The 18,162-nt window shown below is 39.6% G+C and overlaps 1 protein-coding gene across 18 annotated transcripts in view; it reads left to right on the top strand.

The window, feature by feature from the left end:
• The window catches only part of ENOX2 (ecto-NOX disulfide-thiol exchanger 2), a 277,671-nt gene that overhangs the window by 184,052 nt on the left and 75,457 nt on the right, over nucleotides 1–18,162 (top strand). For 10 of the 18 annotated variants that reach the window (XM_016943964.3, XM_016943962.3, XM_063804888.1 and 7 more), the window contains one exon: nucleotides 14,280–14,414. In XM_016943964.3, the coding sequence (XP_016799453.1) occupies nucleotides 14,318–14,414 (97 nt within the window). In that variant the 5' untranslated portion in view covers nucleotides 14,280–14,317. Of the gene's footprint in view, nucleotides 1–1,867; nucleotides 2,013–8,207; nucleotides 8,297–14,279; nucleotides 14,415–18,162 lie in introns of those variants that run through there. The other 8 variants (XM_063804882.1, XM_063804890.1, XM_054676610.2 and 5 more) reach the window with 3 other exon arrangements.

The raw sequence follows: 18,162 nt of genomic DNA, 5'->3' as shown, positions 1-18,162 counted from the left end.
TGACATATGAGTTAGTTTCTCAAGAAGTGGTGATTTGCAAGGAGGGCATGCTTTCCCAGAATTTTGCTGGGGTCTTTGAGTATTTCAGCTGCCTTGCCCATCACCTCACCTCCTTTCTGACAGTGAACTTCTAGCTTCTTTAACAGCTAAGAACAGTGGCATGGTCACTTGGGAATTTGAAGTTAAGTGCTTGAACTGTAACCATGGATTTATGGGCTGTTATCCAAAGACTTATTATCTTTATGGTTTTCCTTGGTGTTGGAACTGACAGAGAATGCAATGAACTGGTGGGCTTGTGTACTTATTTTTATCACCCGTTGGTTTCTCTCTGGCCAATCTAGTCACACTGTAAGCACAGGCTGTCAGGAATTACAGCTTTTCTTCCATGTGGAAATAAGTGGATAAGCAAATACTCCCAGCCTGATTTTCTTTCCAATTCATTATTTACAGGGAATTCACCCTTTGTAATCATTTTCAAATCAAATTTGCTCTGCCAATCCCTGTAAGGTTTACTCTGAAGATCATCACTAGCCTAGACGCCTTTTATTTTTTAACAGCTTATGTCTCCTCCATGTTAATGCCAATAAACACACACACACACCACACAAATAGATTAAAGGTGATGTCACTAGTGGCCTGGAGATTCACTCAGGAAGAAAATTTAAGTTACAGCAGAAATGGATAAAAGAAAGTTAATAACTCACATGTGTTTGCTATTTGGACTACTGTTGCTGTATTAAAATATTCAGAAGAGCTATTGAATTAAACGTGGCAAAATATATCATATACAGGATAGATTTCAGGAAAGGCACTATTATTAATACTGTCCCAGAATCACAAACTGCCAACCAAATTTACTTGCATATGTATTGTTCCCGGAGTATGCTGATACAGCGGGTGTCCTGTGCCCAGCTGTCATGGAGGTCACAGCTGTGGCCATAATCTGCCTTTGTCTTGTTAGAAAGCTGTCTGTGAAGAGCAGGTTCTTCTCCTGCCTACCCCCTTGCTTTCCAATCTTGTCATGGATAATTGAGCTACAACACTAAGTAATTCTGGCTTTCCTCCACCACAGATGGGGGGATCAGGAGAGAGAGCACAGATACAAATGTCATCCATGGTTTTAGAGGAAAAAAGCAAATAGGTTTTGGCAGCAGGTCTGATAGGTTGGGGGTATGTACAGTGGTGGAGGGTAACACTGGAACATCTTTTTAGGATTTTATTAGCAGTAGCACTTTCAGAAAATGCATTAATCAGATGAGAAGAATACAAATTAATCCCACTGTTTTTTTCTGGCAGTGTTGTTGGTAAAGAACTTGTTAAAGATAAACCATCTTGTCCTTTTTTTGTTGTAAATACATTCTCTCCTATTAGGTTGGTGCAAAAGTAATTGCCATTTTTGCCATGACTTTTAATCACAAAACCATAATTACTTTTGCACCAATCTAATATTATTAATGGCTGGTTCCTGTACTGGTATTTTCATGTTCTTTTCACCTGAAGAAATTGTAACACTCCCCTCTTTCCTTACCCCCAGTGGCCCCTGTTTTCCATAAGATATCAGAGGTAATGCCCACCATTGTTAGTATATTGATAATAATTACTAGTATTCTACAAGCATTTACTAAGTTAGGCACCACAATAGATCTGTTTTGTATATTTTCTCCTTTAATCTTCACTATAGCTCTATAAGATGGGTACTATTATTATCCCATTTCTCAGATGTAGAAAATGAAGCACAGAGACATGAAATCACTTGCCTAACATCACACAGGTAATAAATGTTGGGCCAGGACTAGAACTCAGATCTAATCCAAAGATTATGATCTTAACCACTGTTATAACCCTATTTTTTTTTCTCTTCATTCAGCATCGTTCAGCATTAAGGCTTGAGAGTTTATCATGCCTGGTCTGGCCAAATGCATGCTAGTGGTTGATGGGAATGTGTTGTGGTTTTCAAAAAAAAAAACAATCAGTCATTTTGAAACATGAAGGGTAGTGAAGATAATGTGAAGGTATGTATAATAAAGTCTATTGTCTTTTGATTATTTGTCAAATTGGAGTGGAGTTTGAAAACTCCAGTTTGGCTGCTTTGCAGAGGTAAAGAAGCACGAAAGGGGCCAGAGCTGCTGGCCCAAGGCAGAGCCATTAGTCACTGCCTCATGCGGTTGTATGTGTATATATAGCATTGCCCTTAATATCTGAGGATGGCCCTGCTGAGGCAGCTAGTACTTCAGCCAAAGGTCCCATTATCAGCAGGATTTACCACCTGACTTATTTATAGTCATCATGGCCAGGGTCCCACCCCCCACCCCCACCAACTTAGACCATGGCCATGTAGTTAATGACTTACACAGCAAGTCAACAATATAGCCCAACACCCATCCTCTCAGAGTCAACCTACTGGGAATACAAAATGACTCCAGTTGTTCCACATTCTACTTTTAGGAGAGAGAAATGATAAGGAAATTGATATGGAAAATATTCTCCACTCACTCCCATTTCCCCAAACAAGAACAACTTGCATTCTAGGTTTTAGACTTAGTACAAATACAGCCTTATTCTGTACCTTTTAAGATATTTGTAGTACCATGATAATTGGCTTAGTTTTCAAAACTCAGTTTAAAGTCACTACCTCCAGCTTCACATCACTTCCTCAGTGCTCCCCTCCCTCCTCCACCACCTTCTCTCCTTAGCACCATCCTAGCAGGGGAACTGTCTCCCCCTTCTTCATATCTCTGTTTAGCCATTTTCAAACCGTACAGTAGTTTTTGTTTTCATATCTGCCACTCTCACTAGTCTATGAGCCCCTCAAAGGACAGGAAAACATGTAGTTTTCACCTGGGTACCATCACATAGTATATGGCTTTCACAAGTTTGTTAAATTAATATTCAGAATGTATCTCATAGTCTTGCAATAACTTCACCAAAGATTCAGGTACAACTAGCACGTATTGATTACCTATGTTGTTTTCACCACCACCCTGTGAAAGGGTGGCATCATTCTTATTTATAGATAAGAAAACTGAAGCTCTGTGTTTCTCAAATTTGTAGTGGGTGTAAGAGTTACCTAGGGTACTTGTGCAACAGGCAGAGTCCCCAGTGCCACCCAGGTGAAAACTTTAGCAGTGAACCCTGGAAATTGGCCTATTTAGCAAGCACCCAAGGTGATTCTGATGCACATGGTTGGAACGTACTTTGACAAACACAGGTGTAAGTGATTGCTACATGGTGAGTAAACGGTAGGGCCAGAGTTCAAACTAGCCTTCCAAACTCCAGATCTTGTTCATGCTATATTTATCCTTGTCATACTCTATTTTCTATGGCAAGGAAGTGGACTGAAACGTATTGGAAAGATTTTCAGCAACAAGGACTGCAGCAAAACGGCTTGTGGATTAGCCCCAGGACTGGTGTGGGGTTTTTTTTCCTCCAAGAGATCTTGCCAGACTTCCAAGAGCATGGTAGCAGTGTTGCCAAGTCACCTTTTACTCAACTTACCTTGGGAAAGCACAGACCACAGAGCTTTGGGAACTTAACAAAGTTTATGCTTCTGTTTTTTTCTTTCTCCACCCCCTCCCCCACCAGCAGCCATGCCATTAACTTAAAGAGCGTGCTCAGTACCTGAAATGCAGTTAGTTGATTAGTTTAAATATTAAGATTTCTAGTTGAACACCAGTAACTACAACATTTGGGGTCCTGACAGTAATATTTATGTGTTTATTTCAAAACCAGGAAAAGAATTATATGACTTAACAGGCAATTAGTGCAGATATTAAAGGAGCTGAGACAGGTAGCATTTTTTTTTTAGGCCCATCTATGCTTTTTGGTGTTCTTTACCTAAATATTAGGTAAGAAAATATGGAATAAATGTGATGATGTAATCCTAGATTAGAGGACCATAGTCAGCCATTCACTCTAGACCAAGGTAACATTAGTTCACAGGTATCTGAGAAGTCCATGAAGCCAGAGGGTTGGCAATTACAGACTGTAGTCCAGAAAAACCCCAAAAGAGCCTCTCAAGGGGAGTCAGCCACTGCTCTTAGTAGCTGAGGCAGCCCTCTAAGGTTCCCACAGTGGAGCCTGATGGTATTCCAGAACCCTGGGTCCAACCAGAACCCCTGGGTCCAACCTTAACCTATTCTTCTGACTCAATTTGCCTAATAACCTGGAACTGAAAAGTACTATCCCTGAGATACCTCAGCCCATGCCAGCCCACCCTGAAATTACAAAAGAAGCCCTTGGCCGCAGCTCAAAGATCCCCCACAGGGCATCTGAATGATTTCTTCCTTGCCAGAAAAAGGGAAGGGAAAGATAAAGGAAGTAGGGTTAAAGTCATGATCAGGTACTTGCTCTGTGTCAGATATTGGGCTCAGCATTCTTAATGATGGTATATAGCCCAGTGGTTAAACGTGTTGTCTCTGGAGCCATACTTCCTGAATTTGAATTCCAATTCCAACATTAACTGTATCTGTGGCCTTAAGCAACTTGTTAACTTCTTTGTGTTTCATACTCCTCGTCTATCAAATGGGTATAATGATAAATATCACTTGTCTCATAGAGTTTTTGTAAGAATTATATTGTACAATACTGTTAGTGGTGGAAGTGTCTGAGTTACCTGTGGCAAATCCATACAGGTCTGCAGCAACCTCAGTTCTTGCCTCCTCAGAAGAAAGAATTCGACTGAGGGGCATAAGGAAGAAGAAGAGACCAAGGCAAGTTTTAGTAGTAGTGAAAGTTTATTAAAAAGCTTTAGAGCAGGAATGAAAAGAGGGTAAAGTACACTTGGAAGAGGTCTAAGTGGATATCTTGGAGGTCAAGTGCCCTGTTTGACTTTGGACCTAGGGTTTTATATGCTGGCATACTTCCAGCATCTTGCATCCCGTTTCCCTTGATTCTTCCATTAGGGTAAGCTGCCTGCATGTGTGGGGGCCTGCTAGCACTTGGGAGGTGAGCATGCTCAGTGTGTTTACTAGAGCTGTACACATGCTCATCTGAAGCGTTCTTCCCTGTTCCAGTGGAATGCCCCTGGAAGGTCATATATCAGTTCAACTGTGCCATTTTGTCTCTTAATGCACATGCCTGAGCCCACTCGCCCAATACCAGAGATCTTATTGGGATGCTGCCAATCACCAGTTTCAGGTGTTTTTATTTATTGGGAAACTACTTTTTCCTGGCGCTGGCTATGATCAATTATTATTTTAGAGAGTCAGTGTGACAACTACCTGATAGTCGCCTGACATTCCTGGTGGGGCTGGGGGAGCCCTCTCCTGCCCCACTCATGCCTGGCTAGCTACTTACTATAATAATACATGCAAAGCTTTAAAACAATGTTTAGCACATAATAAGCATTTAACCAATATTAGGAATCAACATCATTATCATTATCTTTTATATGAAAGATAGGTATCATTATCCCCAGCTGCAAGTGAATAAACAGGTTAAAAAGTTTGTGGAACTTGCCTAAAGTCATTCAGCTAGTCAGGAGTACAGCCAAGGTTGGATTTTAGATCTATCTGGCTCCAAGTCCTGTATTCCTTCTACTATACCTTGTTGCCTTCATAAATGTAGGGTATGTGCTATCACTTCCTTGGAGAGGCACATACCAAATTCTGTGGCCTTCTTCTTCCTCACTATACCACGCCCTCACCCCACCCTCACTACAATTGCCATCTGGAGGGCCGGCCTGGCTCTGTGGCTTTAAATTGATCTAACTTAAATATTGAACATCTTGATAACTGCTCCAATACAGAGGTGGCTGTCTTCAGGACCCTCTAGCTTATAGACTAAAACAATAAATCTTCCAGGATGAGGTTTAGTTTGTGAAAGCACCCGCTATGCTGAGATTCTCATCTGTATACCTTGAAGATCAAGCTACTCTCTTCCAACTCCCACCCTGCCACACTCACAACTCATGTGAAAATGACTACCTACTATATATATAGGCCAGCATAAAGACCCTTCCCTTGCCTCCCTTTGCCTTCCCTTCCCTTATCTTCCTTTCCTTTCTCAAGGAAGAGAATGTATGACATCTTGATTCCCTTGAGTGACTCTTTGATCCATCCTGCTTGTCTAATAGCATCATCTCTCTCAAGCCATCTGGGAGCCTTGTATTACAAAAGCCTACAAAAGCCCCTGTCAGTTTTCTCACCTGCATCACCGTGATGCAAGCTGTGGCATCACTTGAAGTCTGCAATAGGAGGGACTGTGGCCTGTGCTTCAGGCTTCAGTGCATTGTTCACAAACAATGATAGATTGTTAATTTTCAAGGAGTATGAAGAGAGATTCAAAATAACACCTGCACTGCCACAATATATTGCTTCATAAGCAATAAATACTACGCAAAAGATAAAGCCTTGAGCCCCAGGCTTAATGCAGACCCCAAATGTGATTTGTTCTACTGTTTCCTTTCCCTTAGACAGAGAACAGAAAACACAATGTTATTCCTTGGTAGGACACCCGACCCTGCCCCTGTGTCATCTTTTCACAACAAATACTTCTCGAATGCCTACTGTATGCGAGGTCCTATGTGATATGCCAGAAATGAAGTTTTCTTCCACGTTTTGTGCAAGCATTTTCTAAACTTCCTTTCTCTTTCCTTTGTCATGGTGTGCCTACTGCTATTTCCAGGACTATTCTCAAACAGCAACCCATGAGCATTCCATGGTACCTGGACTTCCCACAACAAGGATCATTTCTTTGATGCGAAGCATAGAAGTAACCATGCTGAAAGCGTTAATAGATTCTTGAGATGGGGTCAGAGAGGAGGGTTTGATCAGATTAGTCTTAGTTGCACGATAGCACAAGAGAGTAGGGTACGGCATAAACTACAGAAGTTGGAGTTGCCTATACATGTGATAGATGGGAAGGATTGTGGAAGAAACCAGGGGTATAAGGCGTTCTCCAGTAAGAACACACAAAAATTGTTACAGTAGAGCAGGATTTCTCAACCTCAGCACTATTGACATTTTAGGCCAGATAATTGGTTCTTGTAGGGGGATGTCCTGTACATTGTAGGATGTTTAGCAGAACCCCTGGCCTCTACTAGATGTCAGTAGCAACTACCTGCTGCCAGGTATGACAATCAAAAATGTCTCCAGATACTGCCAAATGTCCCCTGTGGGGCAAACTTGGCACTGCAATAGAGGACATTGAGAGTACCCATCTGTATAATGATGAGCTCTAGAGCCCTCAGCTCAAATATTCTATAACTTGATGAACCCCCTAGTTTAGTAGGCCATAGTGGTCAAGAGCATGAATTTTGAAGCCAGACTGCCTGGGTTTGAATCTCGGCTCTACTGCAAGCTAGCTATATAACTATGGATAGCTTGCTTAACTTCTCTGTTCCTATTACCTCATCAGTAAAATGGGGATAATGAAAGGACCTACTTCATAGGATTGTTGTGAATTTTAAATTAATATACATAAAGTGCCTAGAACAGTGTGAGGTGCATAGTAAGCATTATATAACTGTTGACTCTTATTAGTCTTATTATAATTGCTATCTTTAAAACTATTAAGAAAACCAAATACCGTATGTTCTCACTCATAAGTGGGAGTTGAACAATGAGAACACATGGACACAGGGAGGGGAACATCACACACCAGGGCCTGTCAGGGGGTGGGGGGCTAGGGGAGGGAGAGCATTAGGAGAAATACCTAATGTAGATGATGGCTTGATGGGTGCAGCAAACTACCATGGCACGTGTATACCTATGTAACAAACCTGCATATTCGCACATGTATCCCAGAACTTAAAGTATTAAAAAAAAAACTATTATTCATCATTTTTCTGAGTCCTAGTATATTCTGGAGGCCTGATGTCCCATGTCCCACCCACCTTTAGACCACTATCTGTTTCTTTTTCTTTTTTCTTTTTCTTTTCTTTTCTTTTTTTTTTTTTTTTTGAGACAGAGTCTCACTCTGTTGCCCAGGCTGGAATGTAGTGGTGTGATCTCGGCTCACTGCAACTTCCATCCCTGGGTTCAAGTGATTCTCGTGCCTCAGCCTCCCAAGTAGCTGGGACTACAGGCATACACCACCACGCCCAGCTAATTTTTATATTTTTAGTAGACGTTGGGTTTTACCATGTTGACCTGGCTGGTCTTGAACTCCTGACCTCAAATGATCCACCCACCTCCGCCTCCCAAAGTGCTGGGATTTACAAGCATGAGCTACCACGCCCAGCTGAGACTACTATTTTCTTTCTGCAGAAATGATGACAGAGCTAAGTTCACAGTTGAAGACCACACAATGCAAAGAGATTTTAGATGGCTGTGGGTCTATGAAATAGGCTATGCAGGTAAGCCCCACTTTGTACAGTTGCTGAGTTCTTGTAGAGTTCTCTTATTTAAAAACACACTTATTGGCACCTACTTTGAGCTAGTCACAGTAAAGGGCACAGAAGTAAATGAGGTTTGTGTCCCCTGGCCTCAAGGAATTAACAAATATGGCTGCTACATGGACTTTCATTTTAGTAAATTTAATTACCTTAAATTCTCTAAGAAATTTTAGTTCCTTCTCATAAGTGAAGAATTTCTCAGTGATGCTATCTTCCCATCCCCAGATTTATCTTCCTTAAAGTTTGTATGTCTGTAATTGGGAATTTTTTGTATTATCAGCATGTAAGGATTATAATACTTCAAATTGTCATCATTTTATCTTCCTTTCTTTTTCCATTTAAAATTTTTGTTTAACACTCAGCCCTCAAAAGAAACCCTCCAAAAGAGATTTTATCTTAATACAATAATAGAGTAGTATCCTGTTCTGAATAGCTTGACACCTGCTTCTGGAAAGAATATCTGTGGAGGACTCTTTTGTATACTCATATATTTCCTCATGTATTTGTTTAAAATAGCTTGTTAAACATCTTTTCTATGTCAGACACTGTGTCTAGGCACTAGAAATAACAAGGAGGAATAAGCAATTTCTGGGGAGAGACAGACATGGAAAAAGATCAGAAAAATATAATGTAGTAAGGGCTATGATAGCAATGTCTTCAGTGAGCTAAGAGAACACAGAATAAATGTACTCTTTGGAAGAGAGTTTAGTGTGATGAGTAACATTGTGAGCATTGGCATCAGAGCTGACTGGGCTTATATTCTTGCTCTACTACCTACTAGCTGTGTGATGTTGAGCTGATCACTTAAACTCTCTGTGCCTCAGTTTCATTATTCATACAGTGTATTCTAGTAATTCATGTGTATGCTTGGTTCTCTCAGTAGACTTTGAACCCACCAAGGGCTGGGACCACTTCCTCATCGTTTACCATAACTATTACCATGTTATTATGGCCATTTATTGAGCGCTCAATATGAGCCAGAAGACATGCTAAATTCTTTACCCACATTATCTAATCTTCAACAAACCTATAAGGTAGATGCTTTCATTTTCCTAATTTAGTAGCTTCCCATTTTTTCGTCAAACCCAGTTATTTGCTCATAACACTTATTACAGTGCATAATTACTTGTATTTTAATATCTGTCTATTGCATTAGAGTATAAGTTCTACAAGAGCAAGGATGAGGTCTCTTTGACTCACCCTAATATCCTCAACATCTGCAATACTGCCTGACACATAGATAATGTTCAGTGAATGTATGGTAAATATGAAAGGAAGACTGGAAGGCAGGCAGGCAAGAAGAGAAGAAAGAAAGTGAATGAGCACATTACAGTTGCTAAGTAGTAGAGTTAGACTCTAGTCCAGAGCCATCTGACTCCCAGACCAATGCTCTTGATGATTAGACAGGATTGCTTCCTGTGGTTAACAGGCTTTCAATAGATGTTTGTTGACAAAACTGTCTCCTCAACTTTGCATAATAATGTGTAACAAAATTACAGTGAGCATAAAAACCAGTGGATATACACTCGGACATAAGAAAGAGAATTGTAGGAGAGTAAATCATCAGAGAAGGAGAGTTTTTGTCTTAATGAAAGAATATAGTTGAAGAGACAGCACCAACATACTGTTGTCCTTGTTTCAGAGGAAATTGTGTGTGTGTGTCTGTGTGTGTGTGTGTGTGTGTGTGTGTGTGTGTGTAGTCTTCAAAATCAAATAACTTTGACAGTGATTGACAAGTTAATTAGTGATGCATCAACAATACAAAAATAAACAGATGGCAGAGATTTGATAGTTATAAAATGATACCAAGTTCAAGTAGATGATCACTTCCAAATCTTGTATTCTTTTGGTGCTAATGGAGCTTATTCCAAAGTGCCATATCTTCAACCAAATTACCTAGAAGGCACTTACTCACAGCCACTCTACAATCTCTGACCTCTTGAGAACTTGTCACACAGCAGAATAGGAGAACCAGCATGGCAAGACATGTTCTTCAGACTTGGGGTAGGTATTTTAAAGACCACTTGACAACCAGTAGCATTCGCCTTCTGAATATTCTTGGCTGCTGCCAGTGATTGTAGGATTCAGGGGAAAATTACTAGATGTCCATTTCTAGTCTAGAAAGTGGATCAGGCCAGAACTTAACTTTTCCACCATTAAGTGATAATTCTAAACAGATACTTAGCACAACATGTTTTGTTACCGTGGACCTTGAATCCAGATTACTGCCAGAGGTGATCATCTGGGATTTTCCTTTGAAAGCAAAATTTTGCAAGCTTTTATGTATGATTATGCCGATATGGGAAAAAGATCATAGCTAATGAGATCAAACTGAGTTATTAGTTGGGCATATATCCCTGGTTGTAACTAAGCAAATTTCTACAAGTATTCAGCTGTCCTAGAGAAAGAATTGGCTTAGCAATAATGCCACCTCTTTAAGACAATTTGTCATTCTGAAAAGGTATACAAATAATCAATGGGTGTCATTGTATAGACTGCTTATTGTGCCCAAAATCAATGTAAATTAATTTTCTTTATTAATTTAAATATTTCTGAATACCTACTTTATACTAGACACTAAACTAAGAAATAAGGAAAGAAAATGCCTCAAACCCAGTACCTGACCTAAAAGAGGCATGCAGGCCAGCAGAAGGGAGACATGTACACAATAACAATAATCCAAGGCAGTCGGTGGTAAATGCTTGGTGCTTCTTGCTTTTTGGAATGCTCTTCTTACCCCAATCTTCCATTCACTACCTGGAAGAAAATCCTATCCCTCCTTAAAGACTTACTTCAAATGATTATTTCCCAATGAAGGCTTCCCTGGCATTCCTCCTCCACCGCACAACCAGAAACACGTATACCCAAACCCATTGCAGCAGCTTTAATTACTCCTCTGTGTTCCCAGAGCACTCCACTCATGGTTTAATTACAGTACTTATTATAATAATTTATATTGGATTGTTTATTGTTTTTGAATTCTTCCAGAGCAGTAAATGAGTTTTGTTCATCTCTGTGTTCGTAGTTACTAGCAAAACAGCATGGCATATAGTAAGACTCAAAAAAGTTTAGTTTGCAAGGAATGAGTGAGAGAATGAGCAAACATGTGAAAATCAAATTCTAGATAAAATGTTATGAGAACACATCAGAAGAAGTAATTAATTCCAATGAGGTGGTTTTGTTATAGGACTTTTTCCTTAGTTCAGCAAAGAACCAGGTTCTTGTCACACGGCCATGAGAGATTAGGCTTGCAGACACTTTGAAGGGTGAGAAAAATGGAATGTATTGGAGAAAAAGGGGTAAAAAAGGGAAACGGGGACCCTCTGCAAGGCCAGAGTCCTGCTGGTGTGCTTCCCGCCTCATAGATTGAATCCCAGATTCCACCCAGGAAGAGGAGGGGCCAGGCTCCTTCCCACTGCAAACACATGAACTTCCAAGGCTCCACCCCAGGGTGCAGGTCAGTGGGAGGCTCTGCCAGGGAGCCCTTCCCACCTGGCCATTTCAGTTTCATAAACAAGGTAGCATTTGAGGTGACCCTTCAAAAATGAGTGGGATTTTGACAGGTGGAGATGGGTGTTAGGGGAGGGAAGGGAGATAAGAAGGACATTTAAAGCAAAACTTCCTAAGAATTTAAGAACCACTTTCATTGAGATGAAATAATGTTGTTAATCACACATGTTCCTTATCTGTTCCTGTAAACAAGCATAGCAGGAACTCTACTTACTAACATGTTAACAAGCATTGTGAATTACTATACGTTTTGAAAATAACAATACTGTGTTTTCCTTCAAAATTGTAATTGAGATCATTGTCTTCCCCCAAACACTTATCCCGCCCCTAATTAGTCCAGAGTTTGGCTAGGTTAATATATTATAAATTCTCATTCTTTGACCTCAAAATCCTTTACTGAGAAGTGTTCCTGTTTGTTTGTTTGTTTGTTTTAATATTTCTCATGACTGCAGAACCAATGAGTAGCCAAACTGTTGTAAGAAATTATTTTTGGCATTGGGTCCCAGTCCTTCTAAACCTACCAGTTTCTTCTGGGACTGATTCTCCAGCAACCGGAGAAAATAAGAGTGTAGACTCAATAATCTCTAAAGGTATCTTTCAGCTGTAACATTCTCTAAAAACTTACCTCCCCTAGCTGGGGGCTTGGAAGTCCAAGTAGACTAATTATCACTATGTAAACTCTCAACCCAAAGGATATTCAGCATCCCATATTTGTTTTCTTGATAATATTTGCAAGGAGGCTATTTCTAGCCTTTGGATATGCCTTTGTGAGAGAACACTGAAAGCTGGATATGACTACTAAAGTTCCTACAGATGGAGAAATCACTCTGTAGGAGTAATCACTCTGAAATGTGACTTCTGACTGTAATTAATGAACACTTAGTGCCATCAATCACTGTGTGTGTGTGAAGGAGGGATTAAGGGGGAAGAGGCAAAGGCAGCACAGAAAAATGACAAAAACTAATATTTCAGAAATAATGTTTTTAGACATTTACATTTGCTTGTTCTGACCAATCAGTGACCAAAATAGCACATGTATAAATAACCCTGGCAAGAGTCAGCCCTGATGTTGCCTTGGACTTTAGCAAGCTACTATTAGAACAGAGTTGCCTTCATGGGTTGTAATTGGCAGAAGTGTGTACTGGGAGGTAGGAAAAAAGCCATAGAAAGATTTTTCTATGGCTATCAGTAGTCAGAGGAAAATTTCCCAAAACGAAAGTCTGTTTGTGCTCAGATGACTCATGACTATATCTCTCCCAACACTGTGTACATGTACGTGCTTATAAAACCCGTTTCAATGTCTTTGCTTATATCATTCCTGCTCCTGGGATGTCTGGCCCCTCTACTTTACCTATCTAATAACTGCTCATCACTCATGACATGCTCTATATAAATCTGGTCCATTCTTTCAAGTCCTATTTTCTCCATGAAGTATTTCCTGCTTACTCAGGCCACAGTAGCTCTGCATACCATAAACTACAGTAACATTTCTGATCTATACCATTTGAGTCTTTCATTGTTTCCTAGTTGTTTAACTGGAGATAGTAAAGCATAGTGGCTAAAAATTATACGTTCTGTATGACCTTGGACAATATATTTGACCTTTCGAAACTTCTCTTAAATGTCTCTAAAACTTCTATTAAATGGAGATATAAACAGTCCCTACCTCGTAGGGCTGTTCTGAAAGTTAAATGAGAATGATGCATGCCAAGTGATTTACCTGGCATACAGTAAGTGTTCAACAGAGGTAGTAGTGGGTGGAGGTGGTGATAACAGTGATAATGGTAATAATTATCACCATCATCATCAGTCTCTTCAATTTTATTGTACAACCTTTGAGGGCAGGGACTGTGTCTCTAGTCTGCTTTTTCTCATTGTTCCCCTAACCCCCAAAATTGTCATTCAGCTAATTTGATGTCTGCTGATTGTGTGTCCAGCTCTATTCAATAGTACTGCTTCAAAGATATGAAATTACATCAGGAGTATAATTTTCATCTTTTATTGCCAACTACAGAAGCCCTAGGATGTTTTTTCTTGCTTTACATGCATAAGTAGTTTGGATGGAAGCTGCTGAAGTAATCATATGCTAGTAGACTGTGAGAAGAATAGAAAACTTCTTAATCATTCCAAGCTCCTCTGTTGTGTATGCTTGAAAAGAGAGAGAGAGAGAGAGAGAAGGAAGAAAGGGAGAGAAGGAAGGAAACACTTATACTAAAATACCATCTGGTAAATTACTTTCAAATTCCATGACTTCCTGCCAGTTCAAGCTGTGTTGTTTTAACCCTTATAAGAAAGCTGGCATTGAGGCCTTATCCACCACTTGTCCATTTCTCCAGCCATTTCTATAAACAGTTTGCCAGAATTTATGTTTATAAGTAAACTAGTTGCTAGAACCTTAACACAACAAATTATTTTGCTTGTCATTTCTTTTCAGCTGATAACAGTAGAACTCTGAACGTGGATTCCACTGCAATGACACTACCTATGTCTGATCCAACTGCATGGGCCACAGCAATGAATAATCTTGGAATGGCACCGCTGGGAATTGCCGGACAACCAATTTTACCTGGTATGTTATTTTTAATCACCTCGCAAGTGCTTATTTTTATTGACCATGTGGTAATAAATATAGCAGTATGACACAACTTATTTTGAAGTTGACATTTACCAGATTCTGCCTAGAGTGTGCATTTTTGTAATATGAGCTTTATAGTCTGGGTGGCCGGTAGTTACTAGTATACTCCGTTTTGCACTTTGGACATGCTGGGTGTATATCCAATGCAGGCTAGGGTCATTGAAGCTTTAAACAGCTCTTTGAAATACAAGGCAACAGGATTTTGGCAAGGAATTACAAAGCATGTGTAATTTTATAGATTTCATAGAGGAGGCAAATAAACATGGAGACAGGAAGAGAACTGACTTAGATATCTCCAAGATCTTAAGATTCCTAGAGGAGAAGAAAGGAGACAGTGGAGGACAGCCCAAAGACTCTTTTTAACATTGAAGAACTGTGTGTAAATACACACACATATACATATATACATAAACAAAGTAACCCATAATAGAATTGACATGGTGGACTAACTCCATCTCCGCTGAAGATAAAATGAGAAGCAGAACATCACAGCACCTGGAGGGTTTTGTTTAGACACAAAAAAGCTTCCTGGACAGTGAGAGCTAATTAATTATTACAATAAATTTTTGAAGACATTTGAGAATTGCCATCTCAGGGAGCCTGAGGCAGCTTTTTAAACAGCCTAAACATTAATCTCCCCAGATTCAATTAATTGTGACTTTACTTAAAAGCACAACAGGACCAGGCCAATCTAGAACCTTGCTACTCAAAGTGTGCCCTGCATAACCTGGGAACCACTTAGAATCCCAGAATCTCAGGCCCCAGCACAGACCTACTGAATCAGAAGCTGCATTTTCGCAAGGTCCCCAGGTGCTTCGCAGGCACACTAAATTTGAGAAACAGATTTAGAGTAATGCCATTTTGTCTTGCCATTTATTTATATAGTTAGCTACACCCCCAAAAACATTATTTCACAATTCCAGCCTAGGTTTTAAATCCTTATAAGTTATAATGAGGGTGAGGTCCACTAGACAGCAATACTAATAATGAATTAAGAAATGTTATTACATCAAAAGCCAAGAAACAAGCATAAAAGCAACCAAACATGAAGAAAAAAAGGTATGTGAATAAGAAATGGGTGGAGAAAAAAAAGGAGTCTAAATTCTATATATGGCAGGTGCAAAGAACTCTGCCAAACTATAATTCATACCATAGGTTGTAGTTCACTGGACTGTATTCTTCTCCATTAGACCAACAACAATTGAAATGAACAACCAAACATCCTTTGAGAGCTACCGTGATTGGACCATGGATCTCCTTAGGTTTTGAATGACTAGTAGGGCCAATCTGGGATCAGTGAATGTTACTGTAGGAGCCAGTATTGCAGAGTGGTTAAGAGGTCAGGTTCTGGATTCAGTCTGCTTGGCTTCCAAGCCGGTTTCTTTCACTATTGGATCTCGAGCAGTTGTGTATCTTCTGAGACCCAGTGTCCTCATCTACAAAGTCAGACTAATAGTACCTAACTCCTAGGATTGTTATGACAATTAAATCATACTTGGCACAATGTCTGGTACATAGAAGGTACTCAAAAATGGCAGCTATTAAAATACTTCAAAAATCATTACTAATGTATTTCTCATAGACATTTCTAAGGAAGTAATGAGTTTTTTATTTAGTACCTCTTTATTATTTGATTATAATAGAATTTAAACTGAAATATATATTGTTTTATATATTTATATGAAATATATATTGTTTTATATTGTTTTAAACTGAAATATATATTGTGGAGTGTCCCTGAGTCACAACACTTATAGTCTAAGATGACTAGACAATCTAATTTGACTTAAATATTTCCAGTTTATGACAGTCTGGACTTTTATGTGTAAAAGTCCCAGGAAAAATATTGAGGCCACATCTGCGCTGTGTTCCGGGGAACTAAATGTTAACTGATATCATATGATTTGTAAGTTATCGTATATAAGCATAAATCTATGCTCACAAAGTAATATTCAATACTTAGCCATCCATCTATAACATGGAAAAGAAAGGCCTAGCATTGAGAACAAAAATGCCACCAAGCAATCATTACAGACCCAAAGCTTGAGCTGGGGTCAATAATAAGGCTAGAAGATTGGGGTAAGTTTTCTTAACAGTGTGGTGGAGGGCTTGAATCCTCATAACAGTATCTTGCTTAGTGCTTAAGAACACAAGCCTTGAAGTTAGAGGATTACATGGGTTTGAGTCCTTGCTCTGCCACTTACTGTGTTACCTTAAGCAAGTTACTTGACCTCTCTGTTCCTCAGTTTTCTCATCTGTAAAATGGAGATAATGATAGTGTCCTAGCTCACAGGATTACTGTGGACATTAAATAATATACTTAGCACACTGCTTACCATATAATAAGCACCCAATAAAGATAAACTGTCATCATTATTACTACTCTTAGCAGTACTATATGCTCTTTGATGTAGAGGAAGTACTAACATACATTCTTCAAATCGCTGCTAAGCTCCCACTTAAATTGAAAGTATTTGGATGCTATGGAGCCACTGTCAATGCTAATATGCTAATGAGCGTTCTGCACATCCAGCTTCAACCAGACGTTTGAAACCTCAAGAGTATTTTTAATTTCTACCATTGGCCCCCTTCTCCACATCTTGTTTTCTTAATGACTGTAAAGAAATGGTTTCTCTTTGACCTGTATGTAATTCAGTGATTCTGCTGCCACCATGCTCCAGGGAAAGTTAATTGGCTCTTTAGAAACCTGGTCATAGAAATGCTGTTATTAGTTCAATAGTTCCCTTCTTGTCTTAAAGTGCATGGGGCAATAACATCAGGCTGAGATATACTTTGTAAAGCTATGTATAAAATCACTTAAGTTGTGTGTGAACTGGTTTTTCTCATCTCTGTATTATTTTAGGAAGGCAGTTTACCATTGGCATTTGAACTTGGGTTCTAGATCCAGAATGCCTATGTTCAAATCTCTGTCATTAACTAGTTGTGTGACCATTGACAAGTTACTTCACTTCTCTATGCCTCAGTTTCTTCATCTGTAAAATGCAGATAATAACGGCACCTATGTTATAGGGTTGTTATGAGGATTCATGTGTTAATACATGTAAAGCCTTAGAATGATGCCTGGCTCACAGTAATTCCTCAATTAACTCAGCTATTGTTATTAGTGTTTCAAGTTCACATGTGCGATGTGGCTCACAAAAAGTTGAATTATGACTCATCTTTACCTTTAACAATAGTGAAGGACAGCAAATGCAAGCGTGAAATTTTTGCCTGGTGAAATACTGGACAGCAACAGGTGAAGAGAACAGTATATGTCTGACAGTGCTGATGCCTGTTCCTTATAAATCTGGTGGAGATTTTCACAGAAATGGAAGGTTGGCACGACACTCCAATGCTCCCTACCTTTCTTCTTGCCAAGGTCTGGAGAACAGAGTGCCTGCCATCTTTACAATGGGTTAAAACATCTCCCTGATCAGCACCCCATGCCTCAAGATTTCTTAAAATGGAAAAGGCAGCAAATAAGCCTCATGGAGCTGTTGCCTGAAGTCACCCATCAAAGGCTCAGTAATTCAGCTACTTTTATGCTTCTCAGGAGGTTTCCTACTGAGCCAGAAGACTTTTCTTTGTCCTGTCTCATCTGGCCTGTCTGTGACAATAGAAAAGTCTTTTGACATTGATGAAAAACTAACAATAATGTAAGCTTCCTTCACTTCCCCCAGAG

This window comes from Pan troglodytes, chromosome X (assembly GCF_028858775.2).
Source record: "Pan troglodytes isolate AG18354 chromosome X, NHGRI_mPanTro3-v2.0_pri, whole genome shotgun sequence".
Taxonomy (NCBI): domain Eukaryota; kingdom Metazoa; phylum Chordata; class Mammalia; order Primates; family Hominidae; genus Pan; species Pan troglodytes.
This window is presented reverse-complemented; position numbering and strand designations above follow the sequence as displayed.